The sequence below is a fragment of the Perissodus microlepis genome, chromosome 15 (genome assembly GCF_051167445.1).
Source record: "Perissodus microlepis isolate ML-2025 ecotype Zambia chromosome 15, ASM5116744v1, whole genome shotgun sequence".
Classification (NCBI taxonomy): Eukaryota; Metazoa; Chordata; class Actinopteri; order Cichliformes; family Cichlidae; genus Perissodus; species Perissodus microlepis.
In genome coordinates, this window is record NC_140475.1 from 18978716 (window position 1) to 19002570 (window position 23855).

At 39.6% G+C, this 23855-nt stretch overlaps 1 protein-coding gene across 4 annotated transcripts in view; it reads left to right on the forward strand.

The window, feature by feature from the left end:
- The window catches only part of tbc1d32 (TBC1 domain family, member 32), a 92198-nt gene that overhangs the window by 651 nt on the left and 67692 nt on the right, over positions 1–23855 (forward strand). For 2 of the 4 annotated variants that reach the window (XM_084952538.1, XM_084952540.1), the window contains exons 2-23: positions 49–214; positions 357–521; positions 3275–3452; positions 3692–3763; positions 4198–4323; positions 4604–4682; positions 5079–5182; positions 5274–5335; positions 5576–5720; positions 5886–5945; positions 7411–7504; positions 8577–8714; positions 10214–10303; positions 12251–12399; positions 12815–12942; positions 13539–13740; positions 17166–17245; positions 17718–17856; positions 19246–19333; positions 21122–21240; positions 22858–22977; positions 23240–23328. In XM_084952538.1, the coding sequence (XP_084808664.1) occupies positions 60–214; positions 357–521; positions 3275–3452; positions 3692–3763; positions 4198–4323; positions 4604–4682; positions 5079–5182; positions 5274–5335; positions 5576–5720; positions 5886–5945; positions 7411–7504; positions 8577–8714; positions 10214–10303; positions 12251–12399; positions 12815–12942; positions 13539–13740; positions 17166–17245; positions 17718–17856; positions 19246–19333; positions 21122–21240; positions 22858–22977; positions 23240–23328 (2582 nt within the window). In that variant the 5' untranslated portion in view covers positions 49–59. Of the gene's footprint in view, positions 1–48; positions 215–356; positions 522–3274; positions 3453–3691; positions 3764–4197; positions 4324–4536; positions 4683–5078; positions 5183–5273; positions 5336–5575; positions 5721–5885; positions 5946–7410; positions 7505–8576; positions 8715–10213; positions 10304–12250; positions 12400–12814; positions 12943–13538; positions 13741–17165; positions 17246–17717; positions 17857–19245; positions 19334–21121; positions 21241–22857; positions 22978–23239; positions 23329–23855 lie in introns of those variants that run through there. The other 2 variants (XM_084952539.1, XM_084952541.1) reach the window with 2 other exon arrangements.

A 23855-nucleotide genomic window follows, 5' to 3' on the forward strand; every position in this document is an offset into this window, starting at 1 on the left:
GTCTCTTCAAAATCCCTCTGAATTAAAACCTTTTTGTTTTTGACACAGCAGTAGCAGAGATGTCTGAGTTGTTTGCTGAGGATGAGGTGGAGTTGCAGTCCTTGGTTAAGCAGTTTCTGAGAAGCATCAGTGACAAGATCTCTAGTGCTCCTTCACCTGAATGTGCTGAAGAGATCCTTCTTCACCTAGAGGAGACTGACAAGAACTTTCACAAGTGAGTCCATCATCAAACACCATAGCATTAAATTTAATGATCGGATCTAATAAAATAGGCTTTGTTATGTTTCTATGGGTTTGTGTTGTTTTTAGTATATATTTACAGTATAGGTGTGACTTGGTTACTTCTCTTCTTTCAGTTATGAGTTTGTGAAGTACCTCCGTCAATATGTGGAGAACGCTTTAGGATCTGTGGTTGAAGAGGAAACAAACAACTTGACCAGAGAAGATGGACAACATGCAATTGGCTCGGGACACGACACTCTGATTCACGCAGTGACACAAAGGACTAGATACTCAGCTGAGTGAGTGTCTCTGAATATCTTTAGCATCTTTTTCTATTGGCCCGTATTCATCATGTTTATTGTGTTTCAAACCTACTTCATTGACCCTCCATACTTACTTTCAGATATGCTGGAAAACTCCAGAACTCAACCTTCTTACTAAAAAGAATTTCAAATTCAAAACTTTGTTTTTTCTTTTAGCTGCACCTTTTAGGGTCATCACAGAAAACCTGCCTCCATCTCACCGTATCACTTCCCTGATACCAGCCATCTATATATCCTCCCTTACTGCCATGAAATTCCTCTTAAAATAGAATTGCATTGACTGTCTTCTCCATCTTCAACATCACTTTCCCAATAAATTCACTATCCCACTGGGTAAATGGTCTGGTACTTCTATACTGCTTTTCTGCTTTGTATTTATTTTTTAAATTCATTTTTGCCCCTGCATCCTGTCCAGCAGTGAGGCAATCAGAATTGTTGTCTGAAGGTCAAAGAATGCCCAACAAATTTACTTTCCCAACTGGACCATTACAGCATTTGCTATAATGGTCCACTTTACTTGATAGTCATATTTTATTAGGATTTTATTAGGATATTTTATTTTGATTTATTACAGTCATAACGAAGAAGACCGGTGGACGGAAAAGGAAAAGTCGAAAGAAGTTGAGGAGAAAGTTATGGAGAAGGATAGGGAGAGAAAAAATGAGGAGAAGAAGAGGGATAGAGAGAGAAAAAACACTGAGAATCTGCTTCAAGACCTGGTGAGGGAAAAAAATAACACAGCAGAGAAACCACAGCAACAGCTAACATATGCATAAATAACAGTAAATAATGAATAATACATTTTACTGAACAGCACGCAGTACCAATAATACAAGATATTTTTAGAGGCAGCAGCCAACTACAATAGTGTGTCTGAGTATCTGTTTGTACACCTGTGTGCGTGAGCACGCTTGTGTTCAAAAGGTGTCTTCGTGGAAATGTCTAGTGTTTGTGTGGGACACCACAGCCCTGCCCCCCAAGAATCACCAATGCATCAGTGGGTGGGGGCACCAGCCACTGGCAGGGCATGTGGCAGGGCAAAATAGGCCCCCACACCTGACCTGATACACAAACAAACAGGCACACACAGACACAAGCATGCATTCCCACCCTCATGCACACATGTAAAAATACTCACACACTCACTAACATGGAGACAGTACACACACTCCCCATACACACTTTATACTCTCAGGTCCAGGCACCAATGCCTAAAGAGGGGCGATCAGCCCCTAAACCCAGGAGATGGTCCCTTTCACTCTTTTCTGCTTTAACTGAGCACTTTTTAATCGTAATCACACACACTCAGAAATCTTTCTAACATTTGCACACACACTCTGATGGAAGCGTATAGGCAGGCGATCAAGCTAGCAGCCTCCAGATTTGCATGTGACTCACTTTACCTCCTGAGCCACACACACATGCGCTCAGCTCCATCTCAGCTGTCCAGCCTCAGCTGTCCTGTCGATGACCTTCACTCTGTCACCTCTAGCGCCACCTCCTGACTTTTCTCTTAGCTACCCTTTCTAATCTGAGCAACATAAGTGGTCTTACTGCCATCTCATACTCTAAACCTACCTTTTTATTAAGGCTGCTACCTTAATTCTCTTCTCCACCTACTCCACCTTACCTGCACACTCTCTCCTTACCTTCTTTTGTGCACTCCCCATTGATTTGGATCATAACTCCACCTCTAGTACCTCTATTCCTTGCATCACCATTCACCTTTCCATTTGCCTCACTCGCTCACACATTTTTTTTCTGTCTTGATACCGCTGACTTTCATTCCTCTTCTTTCTACTGCACATCTCCGTCTCTGTAGGCTCTCCTCTACCTGCTCTCCACTCTCAATACAGATCACAATGTTGTCTGCGAGCAACATAGTCCACAGAGACTCCTGCCCAACCTCATCTGTAAACCTGTCCATCACCACAAACAAGAAGAGGCTCTAGTACAAATCTGTGTCCTACATTTTCATATAAAGCTGCCACCGGTGTTCTTGTACACAGGGGGCATTTTGGCACTTCAAAAGAGGTTTTAGTGAGATTCAAAAGATAAATGTTAAGAACTGAAAGTGGAAAATGGGACTTAAGAACCTCTGCACATGTCCTTAATAGTAATTTGTCAAATTTGTACAAGCAAATACTTGACTTTCTGCTCTTAGCTCATTTCTCATCCACAGTCTCTATTTTTTACACTGAATAAGCCAACTAAACTCCACTGTTTTGAACCTGTCAGTGCCATCTTGGGTTTACTGTTTAGAGCCTGGGTGTACCGAACTCTCATGGTGACTTTAAGTAGCAGTTGGATTTAGTTAGTTGTATTTAATTTCAGTTTTAAGAGGATTTATTATTCTTACTGTCACGTGTAGCCATCTCCCATAATCCCATTCTTAGCCAAAACCCTGGATTAATGTTCTTTAATAAGAAGCTATCCAAGGCCATCAAATGTATTTGTGGTATTAAAGTTAAGTTGTCAGTTGTTTGGCGGTTATTTTAAAAAGTGGATAAATCTCATTTGTATTTACAGTATATTTCTTTCTTTTTTTCCATATTGGATAACTGCACCATCCAATCTCAGCGCTGAATTTCCCTGCTTTCAGCTATAAATTGATGCAGTAATTACCTTTCACTTGAGTTTCACATAAAGCAATGTTTAGGCTTGCTGTGACTCATGCAATCATATGGGTTGACCTGGTTTAGCTCATTCACTTTCTCTCTTTATGACAGGTACCAGCAGATGATACACACCTTAAAAAACACCATGATAACAGTTGTGGAGTCTTTAAAAAACAAGTCTGAGGAGGACCAGCTGAGAAAGGAGGAGACGCACCAAGAGAAGCAGCATAGGCAGTCCAACATCCAGTTCACTGACAACTGCTCTGACAGTGGCTCGTCCTTCAGTCGGGTTAGAGAAAACTGCTTACAAATGATGCCGATAAACTCTTGTTTTATTAATTTATTGCCTTTATGTTGTATTCTGGCCCCAATTTCTGGATGACATTAATTGCACAAGTTTCTTTCTTTCCATGATACATGGAACGGAGGTAAAAATCAATCTTTAGACATAGAGTGAAGCTGTTTTTTGCTTTTTGGTGGGTAATGACACTTTTTTTTTTCCATTTCCTGTCTTTTTTTCATTCCCAGAGTTATGGATTCTTTAGACAAGAGCAGCTGCAAATTTTGGCTGAAAAGCTTGACTCCAGCAAACCCAAAGAGGTAAACAACTTAGACATATCTTTTGGTTTCTTTTAGGTCACTGGAGGATTCTGTAGCACAAATCCATCTTTCCCAGTTAGATGATCAGGTCTCTTCAAAGAGTTGCAGGCAAGAGCGAGAACTATGTCCCTTTTATCTTTCCGTAGATTTCTAATCAGGGTTTTTTTCTTTGTCTTAATCTTTTACCTTGACATTATCTTCACATTTATCCATGTTGGAAAAACTGGAGATGGTCTCTTTTAATTTTTCACTCAAACTGATTTTGAATCAGTTTGAGTGAAACGGTTGCTGTTTATTGGCACAGTTAGCACTTGCAAGTAGGGTTGCAAGTAGACATTGGTTTTTGTAAAGGGTTAACCAGCTAAAAGGTTACGAACCACTCCTCAGCATAATTGGCAGTGTAGTCCAGGTGCTTGATGTGAGTCTGTGTGTAGGTGCGTTGGGAGGCTCTGAAGGTCCTCTGCCGTGCTCCTACATCTGATGTGCTTAGCTGTGAGAGCTGGAGCAGCCTGCGTCTGAACCTCTGCGTAGCTCTGAGCGAGCCGGATCCCGACCTCAGCGTGAGTCCTGAGCAGCCTCATCTGCACACTGCAGTAAAATAAGTAGCATTAATCGTTTATTCATTAATAAATGAATCAATAATAACCATGTTGTTGTTATTAACGATTTTATGCTTTATAATTGAACATAGCAAAAAACCTGTTCCTCATTTCACGGATCCTTAATCTTCTTTCTGTTCTTCTCACTGAATTTTCTTATCATTTAAAACGTAGGTATCATTGATTGATTATATAAATGGCTGTGAATGTACGTTCACGCGTGTCATCTCACCTCTGTCAGGATAATGCGCTGCGATTCTTTGCTAAAAGCCTCTCATCCTCTCCTCTGAATGTGACACGAGAAATTTACACAAGCCTGGGTAGGTAACTCTCAATGGAGCATTCTGGGTTTTAATGTACCGTGCTGGACTGTTGTGTTTGAATTAAACAAAGATGTTTTTTAAAAAGTAAAATAAAAAAAAAAGTATATCTTAAAGGGTCACTTGTTTATTTACAGAGCAAATGAAAAGCAGCCTGTTATTCAGTGACACATGGGAAGTAGTTTTGGTTTTATGTTTAGATGGAAGGAGATGTTTGGTTTGTGGATTTTATGGGACGAGGTTACTTTCAGGAAATTTCCAAGCAGAAAATGCAACTGTACTAATGTGATCCATGTTACTTACTGTATCTTTGAGTGGTTGTAGCTCACTGCTGTATATCCAAAATCCATATTATCTTGTGTGGCTTGTAATAAGAATTTGCCTTTTAATGTGCAGCTAAATCTGTGGAGTCAAGCTTTCTGTCCCATAAGCTGAGCTTTCCAAGCGGCTCAGCTACCATTGACATTAACAGGCCTGAGATCAGTCGTCTCCTCAAGCAGGTACAGCAACTTTTCTACAAGAGCTTCTTAACTATATCATGGTAAAAATAAAGTGCACACACTGTTTTTCTCTCTGTGTGTCTTGTTTCAGATTCGACTGATGAATGATTTTCAAAAGGAGGTGACTAACTTCTGGATACGTCATCCAGAGAAGTGAGTTGTTTTTATCTTGTTTCTTGATTGTGTGCCCAACCATCACGGACTATCCAGATGCTACTTTTCAAATCTGATGTATAAAAAAAGAACACTTAGTACGTTTTTAAATGATTCATTTTAAGAGGGTATGAAATTTGACCCACAAATACATATCACATAATATACGTAATTATTTATAGAATGATGGAACGGACTGTGAACTTATTTTGTGTTTTTGTTTCTCTACCTTGCTTATAGATACATGGAAGAAGTTATAGAAAACACCTTTTCCCTGCTGTCCTTCCATCACGAACATGGCTCACCAGGAACTGAGAGAGTCCTGGAACCAGTTCACTTACTGGCTTTACTGGATGTAAAAGCCACTTGGTTTAAAAAGTGGATGGTGTGTATGCCCACAGTTTCAGATTTACACAGACTGAATTTTTGTATGAACCGCTGTGTTCGTGTGTTGCATTTTAATGTTTTGATCTCCATCCTCTCTTGTTTATATTGCACTCTGTAACGTATATTTTTTCTGGTTTTCTCCTGGCCTCTGCCTCCCTCTCAGCATGGCTACTACAGCAGGGCTGTGATTCTCAGACTCCTGGAGAGAAAATACAAGTCTGTGGTGAGTGGTTTACTCAATAATAAGGATCTTTCACTGCTTTGTACTTCTGAAAGGTCTGAGACAAGAGGGGAGCAAATAAACATCAAAAGGATTAACCCGAGTCAATACTGGATATTTGAGGACAGTACAGATAGATATTATTAGGGATTTAAAAAAAAAAAGTCAATATCAAGATATTCTCTCTCACATGCTCTCTGTCCATATATATGCATATAGTCAGAGCTAAATTAAAAGGGAATATATTACCATCTGCTAAGCTGTGATACTACTCTCTGTGCTTCAAATGATACTGAGTGTTCTGTAAACACTGCTGGACAAAATATGTCTTTACAACATTTCTAACAACATTTCACATATTTCTTTGCTTTGTGGTTGAATAAAATACATTTTTTTTTCTGTTGGTGCATATTTGACAACAAAAATCCTGAAATTATTATATCTGTGAGATAGTGGCTGATAGTATCAGGCAAACATTATATTGGCCTGGTTCTTGGGTCATCCAAAAGGCATCAAAACTTGCATCTAAAACAGACATTGTGCTCATGAGAAAGCAAAGCTGTGATTGGACCAGAGGAAACTGGTGAACTGATGACAATCTTGGTTTTTCCCAAACAAATCCATTTACCTGCAGAGCCCAAGGGTGACCTGTTTCCATATTGAAATGCTGTAGTCAGCCTCCAAAAGTTGATTCTGTTCATCTGGACGTAGCGTTTTCAGTGGGAGAAACGTTTCGCCACTCATCCAAGTGACTTGCTCATTCTCAGCTGACTGCAGGTTTTCCCAATCTTATAAACAGTACATTTGCATAATGACAGAAAATGCTACAGTCAGCATTTTCTGGTTTGGTTTTTGGGCCTTATTGAGAACCTTTACTACCTTTACTAAGATGTAAACTTGTTGAAAAGCTAAAGAGATTGTCCAAAAGACTGGCTGTATCTAACTGCTTCTGACACCTCCTATGAAAATGGTCCTGTTTGTGTCATTTTGTGGGGTGCAGGTGTAAATCACAGCCAAACAGTTCAGTGTACTGGTCTTTTAGACAAAAGGGCACAGAACAGGAGTGGCACTTTGACATTCAAGAATTGATTTTTTTTTTTTTTGAGCTCAAACCTCCCTTTTAACTGTTACAGTGACTTTAGAAGAGTTACTGTGGAATCGCCGCTGAAACTTTCTCTAAAGAAACTGCCAATATCTCTCTGAAACTCTTGCATCGCAGGGCATTAAAATTCCCCACAGTGCTTGGATTTAGATTAAAAGCATGGCTTCTAGTTTTAAATCTCTTGATTGGATAAGAGGAGGTTGCACTGAGATTCTGACTGAATTTTTAAGTAATTGTTCAGTTTTTGGCCTGTTTATAACAGCAGTCTACAAATTTGGCTATGCACATTAGCCGTCGTCATTTTATTCAGCTAATTTAACATGCTTAGCATCTGAAGCAACATGCATTATATCTTTTCTTTCACAGGCCGTAGCAGCTCTTCAGCAGTGCATCAAGTACAATGAGTCCTGTGAACGTTTCACAAATGAGACAACTGAGTCAGGGGAGCAGCGGAGCATTGGCAAGTTAAAAAAAACACTCCCTAATCTCATTATTTCTTCATCAGGTTTGTGTACTCTCTCAGGCATATTCAAATACCAGACTTCACTCTGGGCCTCTCCCTGTGTGCTAAGCATCAGCACATTTGCAGTAATGCTGATTTAATGTGTCTTGTGAAACAAACCAAAAAATAAAACTCTCAGAGTGAACTACTGTGAAAGTCTAATGAGAAAGTAATGCTTCATTTGAAGCCGTACCTAGACTTTGCCATCATTTATTCAGCTTCTTTTATGCACAGACATTAAAACATAGGTGGACAGAGGAAAAATGGTGGAAAGGACAAGTTATAACACTGACAAATTGGCATAGCAACACTTCAGGAATACATTACATATTACATGACGCAGTCCAGTTTTGAATGACGTTCTCAACAATGTGTACAAACAAGAGGCAATACTGGAGATTATCGACAGCCCTTTGCATCACCATTAAGTGTTTTTTTTCTCAAATTTTAGGAAACATTTTTTAATGAATTCCTTCTAAGTTTTTTATGAAATTATCTGTTTGTGTCAAGTATTTGATCCAATTAAAAATAACATGGTAATTATAGAGTAACATGGACATGGTGCATATCCATTTGCAAAGCTACGTGCTAAAATGGAATAAACCAGAATGAATACAGGTGCAGATGGGGCACAAGGGAATGCAAGTGGAGCCTGTTATCTCCTGTAAGCCAGCTGGCTCCTTGAGACTGAACATTGTGACCTTGTCTTGGATAAGTTGCGATATGCCAGTTCCCTCGCCACTGATATAGTCCCCATAAAAGACAGTTTTTTTCCGAGCTGTGCCTCTTTTGGCTTTTTGCTCTCTAGAGACACTGCAAGCCTGACACATTTTTTCACCTGTCAGTCTCATTGTAATTCTGAGGCCTTTGATATGAACAGTGTGAAAACTGTGTCCATCTCAATGCTGCCACATTTTTTTTCACATTGTTTTCTTCTCTTTTTCTCATTTTAGTTCCTTAAATCATCTGTTACAATATCAGTAATATATTGTAACAATGTATCACTTTGATTTTTCTCTTAACGTTTCAGGTTTGGTACAGAGGAGTGTTTATTCTGGAAAAGAGCTCGAGTATTGCTGCTTTGTTCACTCTCTGTGTGTCCTAGGGAAGCTCATCATCTACACCAATGGAAAAAAGCTCTTTCCCATCAAAATAAGGAAATACAAAGGTTTGATGGTGCAGGATTATGTTACATAACTCAACGTGTCGTTTGTTGTATCATCTTGACACTGATCTTGAGAGTTTATTGCCATGTACAGATCGTCATATCTCCCTTAGTAGATGTAATATAGTGCAGTGTTTATAGTGCAGAACTGTGTCTGATCAGCATGTACTAATCCTCCCTCGATTCCTAGGAACAGAGATTTCAGCCCTCCACCCCACTGTAATTACTAATAAAGTTACATAATAGTTACATTTCACTTAGTCAGTTGATTAAAGCAGACTCATCATCTGACTTTCCTGCACTGTAATTGATTTACTCATTAATAACTCCTCTCAGGACATTCGTGTACAGTCAAATTACCCCTGTTTTGTAATTTTATCCAACATAGGTTACACAACTAGGGTGTTGACCAGCAACTCATGGATAATGACCACATCTTCAAGTGTTGACATGGATACCCTATCTGTTTGTGTGTCATAGTTTATCACCTCCTAAAGCTTTCACTGCAGTTTTTTAAAAACATGTAATATGACATTTTAAAATCTAAGTGCGGTATTCTACCAGGATTTTTTATTTTTGTATTTTTGTGAGAGCACCACTGACGCCAGGTGTTCACATATGTAGCTGTCTGGAGTCTGGAGTTCAATCAGTTCAGCATAACTTCAATTCACTATCCTGCCACACAGTCGCAGTCTGTTCTGCCTTCAGATTTTTAGCAGTATATTCAGTGTCTAGTGTTTTCAGTTTAACATTTTCTTGTTATAGTTATAGTTTTATTTAATATAATGTATATATAGTTATACCATGGCGCTTTATGTACTCATGCTAGGACTATACAACACTATAATAATAATGAGAAACCAAGCAATACATTGATTCCTTATGAGGAAGAATTCGGTGACTGTGGGGAAACAAGAGAATCCCCTTTTTTAAGAGTTCTTCAGGTTGTCTCACAGGTTACAGGGGGAGACAAAGATGTAGAGAGAAGGGATGAACATAGAAAGAAAGGACACAGTGTTTGAACTGTAGACCATCTGCGCCTATAGGATGATACTGGGAGATGAATCATTCAAGGTTAATGGCATGAAACAGATGTGCAGTGAGAAAAGGAGAGATCTGAATATCTTTTTCTTAGTTTTCGTAAATGTTTTTAATTTTCTTTTTTTTATTCAGAACAAAGTCCTACTCCCAAATATTTTCTTTTATTTAAAGTTTTAGAAAAGCAGAAGCTCTCTTTATTGTAGTACCTGCAACCAGGAACTGTTGGTGATATTTAGGCTTGTAATGAAATGTCATATTAAGACACTTTTAAAAGTCTGTGGATACTAAAACCCACTGTGCACATAATATGTTAAGTGAACTACACACAAGGGGCTGATCCTTGTCTCTAAGGTTACCTTAACTTTTGATATGGACTATTTCCTTACCCACCTAATATTTTTAGTCGCTGTCTAGACACGGTGACTATCAACTGATTGATTGATTTATTATGTCTATTTCAGATCCTGTTACCCTGACAGACCTCGTTGTCATCCTGCTTAACATAATGTATAAACACCCTAGACCTCTGGACAGGGATTGCTCACACACAGGTAGGGCATGCATACGCACACGCAGGTATATAGTAGAATTTCAGCTTCCTTACTGGTCTCTGTTCAGATAGGAGAATTTCAAATCAACTGCTGAGGTAGGTTAGTGACCCAACATATGAGATGGAAAAAGAACTCCTCGGGCCATATCTTTTTATCTCTTAACCTTGTACTGAGTCGTGTAGTACTTAATTTGTCTCCTTGAAGACTTTATTGCCCCATTCATTCTCATGAATTACGTTAGAGAAATGTTGCTCCAGTGATCAATATTGTTCCCCACCTTGACTTTGTCAGAGGGTAATCTCCTTTGGCTGAGACAGAGAGTCATGCTGACTAAGACAGATATTTATATTAATATTTTACCTGCTGTCTGATGAAGATCACATGAAGCATTCTTGAGATTGTATTTTGAGCAGCAATATGATACAGCACAGTGCACTCTGCGAGAGATTTAGTCTCGAATGGAGGGCAAGATGTTTGAATTTAAAGCCCCATTAGGCTAAGTTTCCAGCTATAACACAAACATGACTTGTAAATCTTCACTTTTGTAATTTTCTCTTGTTACACAACATTGAACTCTAGTTATACGTGGCTTTTAATAGTCTTAGAGTTATGTGCATGTAGTATTAAAAGCAACAACATTCTTATAAAGATTGGTCCCAGATATTCATTTATGATCCTCATAGACATCAGTGGAGATCTGTGTTCTCTGTATCATTGGGCATGTATTGGCATATATCAGAAATAAAGTACTTCTCAAAAGTATTTACAGCGCTTTACTTGTTCCACAGTTTGTCATGTTAGAGCCTTAGTCCAAAATGGATTCAATTAATTTTTCACCTCAAAATCCTACACATAGTACTCCTTAATGACGAAGTGAAAAAGTTTGCTTAGAGTTCTTTTGTTTATTAAAAATATAATAACAAGAATATACCACGTATTTAAGTATCCACAGTCTTTGCTCGTCACTTTGTTAAAGCGCCTATGGCAGCAGTTACAGCCTGAAGTCTCTTTGGGTATGATGCTACAAGCTTGGCACATCTATTTTTTTTGCAGTTGCTCCCATTCTTCTTACCACAACCTCTCAAGCTCCATCTGGCTGGTTGCATTAGTACACAGCCATTTCACAATAGTTCACTCAAGGACATTCACACAGTGGTCCAGAAACCACTCCTTTGTTATCTTGTCGTCCTGCTGAAAAATGAACCTTAGACCCAGTCTGTGTTCAGAGCCTTTTGGAGTACGTTATCATTAACTATGTCTGAACTTTTCTTCGTTCATCTTTCCCAGTTCCTGCTAACAAAAAGCATCCACACCACCATGCTCCAGTGTAGGGATGTTAATGGCCAGGTGATGAGTGGCACCTGGTTTCCTCTAGACATGGCGCTTAGCATTCAGGCCAAAAACTTTTGTTTCATCAGACCAGATAATTTAGTTTCTCCGGGTCTGAGAGTCCTCCAGGTGCATTTTGGGAAAAAACTCCAGGTTGGGTGTCATGTGTCTTTTACTGACTGGCTACTGTCTGGCTACTATATAGGCCTGATTGGTGGACTGCTGTAGAAATAGTTGTTCTCTTGTAAGGTTCTTCTCTCTCCATAGAGGAATGCTGAAACTGTGTCTGTTTGAGGTGAAAAATGAATTTAAGCCATTGTGGAATAAGGCTGTGATATGAGAAAAAGTCGGTGGATATATGCATATCTCAAAATAGTGGAAATACAAGTTCATTGGCCACTTTGTTTGGTACAACTTGCTAGTATTGGCTTGAATCATCTTACTGACATGAAAGCACCACAAAATGGTCATTGATTGTATATTTAGGTGATCTAAAAGTGTAAACCTAGTGGGCAGATATAATCCTAGTGGGTATTAATGTAATTAGATGATTTCATATCCATTTAATTCAGCTAATTAATGTCGTTAAATGCATATTAATTTATTTACTTTCGGTAGGTTCAGACGTCCTGTCGCCCAGCACCCTTGTGATGGAGGTGCTTTGGATGCTATGTGAACAGACAGAATGCGCTACAGAGTGTCTCTATCAGACTCCAGTTATAGAGAAGCTACTAACTCCTGTTATAGCGCTGCTCAATGGACAGAAGGTCACAAGCATACCTACACGCACCCACACACACACACACACACACACCATTTGCAGATTACAAAAAAGGTTTTTGATTCATACAGTTTCAAGTGTAAAGTGTCCAACCATGACTTTCTACTCATAGTAAATAAGCATGTAAACTACTTTCCTTTTACATTTTTAGTGCAATCATTTTCAAATGTAGACTCCTCATCTTAAGGGTAACATAGCTGTCCTCTGCGTAAGGACTTGTCATCGTTCAGCCTTCCAGAAAATGGAATTACAGAAGCTTTGGTTATGAAATGTAGTAGTTTTTTCTTCAGTTCCATTATTGTGAAAGATAAAAGTGTTATTTCAATGTTGAGTATCTGTTCAGGTGCCAATTTTCCTGAAGCAGTTGGTAATTTTGTGTGTTTATTTTCTGTGCTTTGCAGGCTGAGTTAAAGTCTCCTGCAGCAACCCTGAGTCTCATTGCAGATATTCTGGCTCGTATTGCAAACACAGACAGAGGATTAGCGCTCTTCTTATTTGAGAAGAATCTCGTCGCAGCCCACAGTGAGAGGTGAGATGTTGTGATTAAATTCGCAGCGTCGTTTTGTCGTTCTTGATAGTAATGAATAAATTACATTTTCCTAACTTAGCTGGAAGATTTTAATACAGAGTTAAATTTGCATAGCAAATCCTGCTTATTCTGCACCGAGAGCAGATTGGAACATGAGGGTGCTGCTGGTTTGTGAGCAGCTGGGGTTATATTATACTGCGTTATATTCTGTTGCCTGACAGTGACTATTCTGCACTGTAGTTTCCTTCAGTCTGTCCAGAAACACATTCTATTGTTGTGAATGACCAAGAATGTATTTACCAACCACCTATGGCTTCACTTCTGTATGCTGGCTCATTAAAAATGTGAGTGTATGAAAGTGCTTTGGAGACCCCAAATAATTTTTGTTGCTCAAGGAATTGATGTAGATGTAACCTGGTTCTGAAAAGTACCAGGTTGTGACTTTATTCGTTTTATCAGTTGCTAGTTTCAGGTCTTATTAAAGACCTCCAGTGTAGGCATGTAAAGCCACAAATTGAGATTGCTATACTTACAATCTAAAAATCTCATGCTGTGGATCTATAATAAACATTGTCTTTTTTCACCCTTGTCTGCAGAACCTTTGCTGCTCATATCATCGTACAGTTCACCCAGAGGCTGCTCGACAAGGAATTGCCATCGTTGTGTGAATCTGATATGCCCCATTCATTATGTGGAGCCTTTATTTTAGTTTGTCGGCAGATGTACAACACCTGCGAGGGTCTGCAGGTTCTACGACCCTACGGCCTGCACAAAGCTTTAGCTGCTGCGTGGAAAAAGGTACATGTAACTCATTTGTGTTATTTGCAGAGACTTTATTATCTGACATGGAGCTATTATCAATTCAAAGATTCAGGATTCAAGATTCAAAGTGTCTATTGTCATGTGTCCAAAAAAAAAAAAAAGGCATTTCTTTGTGCAATGAAATTCTTTCTTTGCGGTCCACCCACAGATGCCGATTAATATATACAATAGAAATAGACCAGACAAAATACAAATAGTACAAATAAATAAATGAAGACAGAAAAGGAGACAAAATATTGAAGTGTGAAACAGAGATGTGTGCAAAAGAGCTATAGCTTAATAATTAATACAGGTTAATTATTATTACTGTTCAAAAATAGGTCAGCTGTTCAAGAGTCTGACAGCAGTGGGGAAGAGGGAGTTGTTGAGTCGGGATGTTCTGGATTTCACACTTCTAAACCTTCGTCCCGATGGCAGAAGTGTGAACAGTCCGTGTTGGGGGTGTGTGGGGTCTTTGAGGATGGAGGCAGCTCTCCTCTGGAGTCTGTGATGGTAGATGCTCTGCAGAGAGGGCAGCAGAGTCCTGATGATCTTCTCTGCAGTTGTTATCACTCTCTGCAGGCGTTTGCGGTCCATAGCAGTAGTGCTGCCGTACCATGCAGTGATGCAGCTGGTCAGTGTGCTCTCCACAATGCAGCTGTAGAACTTGCTGAGGATCTCGAATGTAGGCCAGCACCACTCTCTCTAAGCACTTTGCAGTGATTGGAGTGAGTACAACTGGTCTATAGTCATTCAGGCAGGTGGCATGGCTTTTCTTGGGGAGAGGGATGATGGTTGTGGTCTTGAAGCATGTGAGGACAGTGTTCTGGCTGAGGGAGAGGTTGAAGATGGAGGTAAGAACCTCTGCCAGCTCATTGGCACATGCTTTAAGGGCCCGTCCCGGGATGTTGTCTGGTCCTGCTACCTTACGGGGGTCGATCCTCCTCGGGGCTTTGTGCACCTGGTCTATTGAGACCACTGGCGGGGGGTGGGGGTAGGGGTTGGGTGGTCTGGGGGTTCTGGCAGGTCCAGGTGATCTGGGGGGTCTAGAGGGTCTGGGGGGGTCTGGGAGGTCTCAAAGCGGGTGTAGAATGCATTGAGATCATCCAGCAGACCGCCTACAGAGCTGATGGTGCTGGTGCTGGTGGTGGCCCTATACTCTGTGATGTGCTGCAGGCCTTGCTACATCAGGCCTTGCCAACCACCTTCTCTCTGTACTGCCTCTTAGCCGCTGTGATGGCTTTCCTCAGTCATACTTCGCAGCTTTGTACTCCGTCTCATTTCCTGATCTAAATGCGAGAGACCGAGTACGCAGCATGTGTCGTACCTGACTGTTGATCCAGATCTATATATTATTATAGAATAATATATGTAAGATTACAGTAGTGGATGCTCATATTATGGGCAACCAGTCAGAAGAATGTAGGATTAAAAGGAGGATGAATAGCTCTGTAGAGCTGTAGGGGTGCACCAAGGCCCAGTATAAGACAAATGAAGATTAATTTGAACTTTGAATCATGTGAAACTGTTCTGCCCAAACACAAAACCATGTGTGTTTGGAAATAAACCAAACTCTACACCAGCTTTTCTTTAATAAATCTTGCTTTGGTAAAGGGAACAGTTTATAAACACAGTGCAGTGGGGGTTTTTTTTGGATCACAAATAATACAGCAGTGCTTTACTGTATGAAAAGTGCACTCAAGAATTTCACATCCTGCTGTTTTGCTGACTTGAAACAGTTTAAAGAAATCCCTTTTATTTCATCAAACATTTATTTTTTTTATTATTTTGTACTTTTTTATTTGACTGGGTGTTCCATAAAGACCAAATCTCTTTTATAAGAGAGACTTGACCCAGATAGCAGATAAGCTACATGTCATAAATGCAACACATAAAACATAAAGTGTAAAGGGCACAACATGTTGAATTATATACAAATTATTATACAAATACCCACAACAAAAAACAGTAGTGTTGTATAAGGAAACCAATCACGTCTTGGAGACATTTGCTTGACTAACTGAGCCATGACTGGATAAGAGATGATGGCCCAACTCAGTTTCTGAATCTTTTATCTAAATATGTAAAGGAGCGGTGTCTGTATGTAATGATCAGATCCCTGGCTAGAATATTTATGCTGTATTTCATTTACTTGATGAATGCCACGTTCTCGCTTTATTCAGTCAACACAGCTTGAAAAGCACCATCATTTCATGCAAATGGTGGGAATTAACTAACCTTTGTAATGTGCTTCATTTAGTTCTTGGAATAGTGTTTCTGACTCGACACAGCATCAGTTATCTTTAATCTGCAGTTTGTGTTTCAAAGCTAAACCAGAAAATATCGAAACAAAAATGAAGCTCTGCTGCAGTTCATTTACAGGGGCGTCATAGAGAAGGTTTCAGTGGCGCTGTTAGCATCCCTGGGTTTTTGTCCCAGTATGTTGAGTTTTTGGTTGCTTTGTGTATTTTCCGGGTTTTTCTTTATGTATTGATAGTCTAGAGTTTTGTTACCTAATTCTGCTCTGTGCTTTGCTTGTATTCTACTTCAGTTTTGCCCCCTTGTCTCCTGTCCAAGACTCACCTCCGTAAAGCCCCTGTAAATCAGTATTATCTCCATGTTTGGTTACTTTTCTGACTCTGTGTCAGTCTGTGTTTCTGTGTTCCTTTGTTTGTCTAGTTTTTGTGTCCTGTCTCCCCAGTCTGTCACATCTCATATGTAACCAGTAAATGATCGAATCCAGTTAAGTCTGAGTTTCTGTTTTTTCTATTTCGGTTCCCGAGCTCCAGCAGTAAAGCTGTCTGAGTTGAATTCGTGTCTCCACGTCTGCATTTTTGATCTGGAAGCTATCAGCCACACCTTGACGCATAACAGGCAATCCTTCTGCCAAGCTGGGGACGTCAGTACTGCCCAGTGACTGGTAGTGCCTCAGTAGCTGTGAAAGCAGTTCCGCCCCACAACCTACCTGTTTATTTTCAAAACATCTGGTATAAAAATTAACGTGTATGAGACATTGTTTTATTACTTTATTACTGTCACAAAATGGATCGTGTTCCTTTGAAAGTCTCAAACGCATGCCCATATTTGTTCATTGGAGAAACAAAACGCAGGTTTAATCCTGACTGACAGTGGGATCAGCTGATGCTCGATGTTTACTCACCTTCTTGTTTCATGTTAAGCAAATGCGATCCTGGTGTTTAGAGCACTTATTCAGTCTGTCAAGAACCAAGTAAACAAATGAACACATTCTTTGGGATTTTGGATTGCTTAATTATTTATTTATTCATTGTAATTTAAGGATGTAAATGTGGTCTAATATTTCAGGTGATCCTCATGTTCACAAACTCAATTTAATGTAGAGTAATTAAAGAGTAAATAAAGTATATTGTGTAATAATACTTTTTTTAAAACTTTATTTCTAGACCAGCTCGCTGTCAGAACGGGTTCAGACTCCAGTACCTGGAGCTGGCGCTGGATCATCTACCCAAGAGCTGCAGAACATGTGAGGCCGCACATCGTAAAATCCAACTTTAAATAATTTTATAAAATGTCTATATTTATCACAGCAATGAATGAGGACACCATCCAGTAAAATACAAGAGTATTGGAGTCCAGCAGTATTTAATCATGTCTTTTTTTCAGTGTATCTTCAACATGAAGCAATCTAAATAAAATACTAGAACACCATGTAAAATCTAATTGTAATACAATAAAGTGACTCTATAAAATGAAATTGCCCCATAAGTTTAATAAAGCAATATGAAACAAACTAAAAATGGATAACTAAAAGTAGAATAAAAACAACATACACAGAAAATGTCAGATGATATTAAATGGCTCACAGTAAAGTACAGTGGTATCTAAAAAAATGTCTTTATGTGTAAGGAATTGACTCCTAGTGATTTTAATATTGTGTTTCTTGCAGTGGGAGTACAAAGCACCATCATTTTTCTGTCTTTCTTGTTTGTGAACAGGCTCATTTGGGAGGAGACATTATTGGACAGTCTGTTGAATTTTGGTGCCACTCCAAAAGGCCTTCTGCTGCTCCAGCAGACAGGAGCCATTAATGAATGTGTCTCCTACATGTTCTCTCGCTTTACCAAAAAACTTCAGGTAATAATATACTTAACTGTTGGTTGTTAATTTGTGATAATTGTCCTGCTTGTGTTTCCATCATACTAATTATGTACAGTAATGTATCTCCAGTTTGCCAGTGAGGTCTGCGCGCATTTTGATTGTGTTAAGCTTGAGGTTTCCTGAGCCAAATGCTCTGTAACAGCAGCACTCTGCTGCACATTAACACAACTACAGTATATGAGAGTAGCCACGTGGATGCTGCCAAATTCAAATGTAGTCACTGAGAGGCCAAAGTGTAGCAGTGACGAGATCAAGTGGGCTGTTGGGGAGTGGCATTATGAATTCACTTGCTCCATGAGATTCAAATTCCTCCAATCAAAACGGTGCCAGCAATGCAACGTCAGATTTAAAATAGCATTCTTTAAAAATTGCACGTGGTCACAAAACGAGTCATTGGGTTATAAAGGCACTGGTAGTAGTTCGAGGTTATCGTCCTGCTTTCATCAGGGTGGGTTTTCAGGTCCTGATAAGCACTGCTGATGACATAGTTACATTAATGTTTTATTGCATTTTATGGAAATCCTTTGGCAGTCCTTATTGATCCTATCAAAGTGCCAAAGTAATTGCATGCCTCTCAGAATCTTGCGGGTCATGCTGACTTGAGTTAGAGAGATACAAAATGAATAATCACTGATGAGACAAAAAAGAGGAAAGAGTGATTATTGCAGTGCGTACAAATATTTGTGCAGAAACTATGGATGCACATTGTATTAAGGATTTATGTTGTATTATTCCCTATGCAGCAGACATAATCTTTGTCAGCTTTATTCATTCTGCTGGCTCATGTTATCAATATCATAATTCATTCTTCACAAGATGTGGTAATTTGTTGATCCTGCTCCTCCTCAAGGCCACAATCATAATTCCCGAGGACTCCTTAGTATTCACAGCACCCTGCTCGACACTGAAACACACTTTCTAAGATTCAAATTGTAAACACACATACACTCAGGCTTGCTGCAAACCTTAGCTGATCCCCTGTGGGCTTAATTTACTGCCATTGTTTACGCACTATTGTAATTGCTTCTCTAGTTTAGCATTTCAGTTTAATTATGGAATGTAATTATATTTTGTCTATTTTTAGTTGTGGCATTGTGTTGTAATTAATGAAGGGCCTGCACACTCCAAAATCAATTTACAATTTGATTTCTCCACAGCATGTTTAGCTACATTATGTTGTGCCTTTCCAGAATCCCAGATTTACTTACACATCTCCCTTTATGATACATTAGTACTACATTTGACCTAAACTTTTTCCATCCTTTTTCTAAACACTCATTCATTTTTTACCTGATGAGCAAAAACTACAATAGTGAAAGGCTGAAAGATTTCTAGGGGTATGAGATTTCTGTGTGTTTTCTGTAGGTGAGCAGCTGCGAGAAGTTTGGCTACGGGGTGATGGTGACACAGGTGGCAGCAACTGCTCCGGGAGTTGTGGCTCTGCACAGTTCAGGTACTAATGCAGTTACTTGGACACAACAAACACTTGTCAGCTGTGATGCTCAAGGCTTATATTATAAGTTGTTGTTGTTTTTGTGTTGTCGGTATAAAGGAGACTTCAGGCAGCTTAGGGAGAAATGTATTTGTCAAACTGTTTTTGTCTGGGTAAGAAAGAGTAAGAAGAGGTGTGCTCTTTTTTTTTTTTGGAAGGATTAAGATGGTGTGTGATGTGAGCATCATTCAGGCAAGAGAAAATGTGATTTTATTTTCAGCAACACATTTACAAGTAGCATGGTGAATCATAGTTAAATGGATTCACATATCAGTTGTATACTGATACTAGGTGTATCCATATGTAAAAGGCTCCAGGAAATACCGTACTCGTGTCAAAAGAGGTCAAAAAATGAAGCCAGTGAACAAATATTTTAATCCTGCATTCTTTCTATGGGCCAGAAGGGGTGACTCAACTGGTTATGGAAAAAAAAAGTCTGATTTCTTATCAGCCCTTCGCATATAACAGCACCGCTGCGCTCTGAAACCTATTCTCTTCTATGACTTTAGCCACGCAAGAACAGTTCCCTGCTGTGTTGAGCAGCGCTGGCTGTGGAGCACTCATGTGTTCCATGATGTGACATACCTTTGTGCCATCGATAAAAAGGCTGACTGACAGAAAGAAGGATGACCTCGAAAAGTGATATAGTCCAGGCAGAGCTTACAAATTATGGGCCGTTTGCTAAGCCTTGAAGTCAGTGCAGCGCACACTGCTTTCTATGTGAGAGAACCATTCTGTGAGAAAAAGACTCTACTGCTGACTTGATCTATGACCTCTGAAAAACAGTTTATGATTTCCATAACTATTCAATCATAAAATTTTTTGTAACATTACCTTTTTGTAAATAATGTTAACCTTACAGTCAAAAACAATACTTTAAGGAAGGCCTGCAGTGTCATTTAGAAGTCTACATTCACCCCCAGCTTGTCACCAAGGCCAAAAGCATCTGCTTGAGGTTTCAGAACTGGACTTCGCTAATCAATGGGTGCTGTTAGGGGGCTATGTCCTTGTTTTATATACAATAGAGTACATTCTCCGGGTTATACAGCACTGATATGCAAAGATTAATTGTATATCTGTAACTCTAGAAGTGCAGTATTTGCAGTTTTCATAGTTTAAATTTGTCAGTGTACTCTGTTTTCATATTCTTCTTCTAAGTATAAAATCCCTTTTGTTATATTTGTCTTGTTAATTTAACTGAAATACACTGAAAATTGCTCACAAATTAATCCCGTGATGCACTGACTATTTCTTCTTCCATGATACTAATGTTATGTCTTTACTTCATCATTTATGTGCTGTAGTGTATCCCCAGTTTTCCAGCGAGGGCTGCATACATTTTGGTTGCATTAATGTTTTTATCCAGCCGTTACATGCAAGCTTGAGGTTGCTGAGTCCAATGTTCTTCAACAGCAGCACTCTGCAGCACATTTTAAACAACTACAGTGTAAAAATATAGCCAATCAGAAGCTGCAAAAATGTAGTTACTGACAGGCCAAAGTGCAACAGAGAAGAGATCAAATGGGATCAAAGTGAGTGGCATTATAAATTTACTTCCTCCCTGAGATTCAAATCCTCCAATCAAAACGGTGCCAGCAATGCAACGACAGATTTAAAATGCCATTCTTTAAAAGATCGCACACAATAACAAAGTCAGTCGTTTATTTATTAAAGCACTGTTAATAATTTTAGTTGCTGCTATTTAAAATAAAATGTTGGTACAAAAAAATTCTCCATGTTCTGTCTCAGGCTTTATACGGGCCCTGGTACTAGAGCTGTGGTCTGTTCTTGAGTGCAGCAGTGACGACGTCAGAGTGGTCCGTCCCAAACCAACTCCCATTGACCCCATAGATAGGAGCTGCCTTAAGGTATTGTGCGTGTGTGTGTGAGAGAGAGAGAGAGAGTGAGAAGGAGAAACTTCCTGGAGCCCAAAATGCCCCAATTTTTAGATATCGACATGATAGTACAGACACAGATTTCTTAGAAGTTTTGCTTTTCCATCATGTTTTTAGCTCATTGGTTACAGTGGCACGGTGGTTAGCACTGTTGCCGCACAGCAAGAAGGTCCTGAGTTCAATTCCACCATCAGGCCGGGGTCTTTCTGTGTGGAGTTTGCATGTTCTCCCCGTGTTTGCGTGGGTTCCCTCCGGGTACTCCGGCTTCCTCCCACCGTCCAAAGACATGCAGCTTGTGGGGATAGGTTAATTGGATAATCCAAATTACCACCAGGTGTGAATGTGCGAGTGAGTGTGAATGGTTGTCTGTCCCTGTGTGTTGGCCCTGCGACAGACCTGTCCAGGGTGTACCCCGCCTCTCGCCCTATGACAGCTGGGATAGGCTCCAGCGCCCCCCGCGACCCTGAAAAGGATACGCGGAAGCGAATGGATGGATGGTTACAAAGGTGTTTAAATTGATTCCAATTATTATTAACCCAGGACTCAGAATAGTGGTCCATGTGTTGCTGTGATACCAGCAGCCATGTAGAAAACTGACTTGTAAATATTCATATTTAAGAAACTGGCAATAGTGATTTTGTTAACAAGAAAGGCTTTTTTGCTCAGAACTGATTGGTTTATGGGTGTCTGGGCAAATAAGCCTCACTTTCATAAGACTGCATTTTTAGTTATGTTTTTGGCAGAATTTCTCTCAGGAAAGCTTCAACATTTCATTTGAAGCTCCAGTGTGCGCCTGTCTGTGTGTGTCTGATGCTTGGCCTCTGACAGCAGCCAAGTCATCTCTCTCAGAGAGACTAGCCAAGTGAATACGGACAGCCAGTGATGTGTAAACTGTGTCCTGCCACAGGCGACTTTAAAGCCTGCCTTATCAGTGGGTTATACATATATACTGAGCTCAAAGGAAAACTAAATATACACACACCAGCATTTTGGTGAATTAACTCGAGTCTTTGCTTTAATCTGTGCTAAGTACAGTAGGAGGTTTGGTAGTACATATGAAGATAAGGAAGTACACACATGCACAGAAGCATCAGAAGACACATGAAAGTATAGAAATTTTTATTTTAGAAAAAAAAATCCATCGTATGTTGTTTTTTTCTTTACGTTTCTTTGAAGCTGTTTAATATAATCTAAGTTGTAGCTCGTTTGTGCAAATGTCTGTTTTTTTTTTTCCTTTGATGCTTTTGATGATATGTTTTCCCTCTTCCACCAGACCCAGTGAAAAGCGCAGGGAGCTTTCCTGTAGTTTAATATTCTTCAGGCTGCAATAGGTTTCTGCTCAACCACTCTGCTCAGAATTGTGTATATATGTCTTATTCAGTTTTGAGAGTGTGGTAAACCATGTTTTATCTTTGCAATCATAAATTCTTTTTACATTTTGTTTTGCTTTGAATACTACAGATAGTATTTGTCATATTATCTGTAGTGTTTGTAGTTGAATAGTGTTATATTATTATTATGTGTCTTTAAAAGCAAATCCATTTTTTCTCTCTAACAGCTTCTGTATCTGTTTTACTTTCCTCTTTTCAGTCCTTCCTGTACTTGGTCAACCTCCTCTCTTCTTCCCAGTCGGTGTGGGAGCTGCTGGGCCGGCAGCCTTTGGCCAACAAAAGCGAATACACCCTGAGGGAGATGCCAACCTCCATACCTGTAAGCGTTTTTTTTTTTCTTCTTTTTTTTCCCCACACACTGCAGTTCTTTTTTCATCCATCTGAGGGCATGTTTGCACTTTTTATTTGGCCTCCAAACACCACCCACACATTTGTTTTACTTCAAACGCATTCAAATAAACCCCCCTCACACTGAGACTGATATATGTTCTCCACCTTACACATTGTAAATTTCCACACTGTTTTCGTTTTGCACCCTAACCGCTGCATTCTTGTTCAAAGCTTCTTATTTTACTCCACAGGATTTGATTGACAGACTGATTGCCGTGAATTCGGATGTGAAGATTCATTCTCTCTTCCGCTACGAAGAGAGTCACACATTCGGCCTGAGGTGGGATTGATTTTTTTTTTTTTCATATTACTTAACATCAGTGGGGAAGCACACGATATCGGATTATCACCTGGTGACTGCACACACACTTCAGCCTCTGGCAATAGGAGACTGGCATGGTTCTTTATACTTTGATTACCCAGCATTGAAAGGCTGATGAAAGGATTTCTCTGGATAAGAGAGAAATAAGCTGGGCTGTGTGTGAGTGAGTGAGTGAGTGTGTGTGTGTGTGTGTGTGTGTGTGTGTGTGTGTGTGTGTGTGTGTATTTCTATGAGAGCAGTGTGAGAAGGGTGGTGAAGGAGTTGAAGAAATTCCTATAAAACGAAAAGGTGTTTCAGATTTGATTTGAGTTTTAAGGTTCAAAGTAGAGATTGGCTTGCAGTAAAGGCTGAAGTTAATACTGAAATACTGAGCTGAGAGGATTTAATAATGCCAGAGAAAATCTGCATTTTGTATCTTATGGGCTAGGTATGCATTACAACAAAGATGTGTTGTAAATGTGTGTGAGGAGAAATAAAGCAGTGTG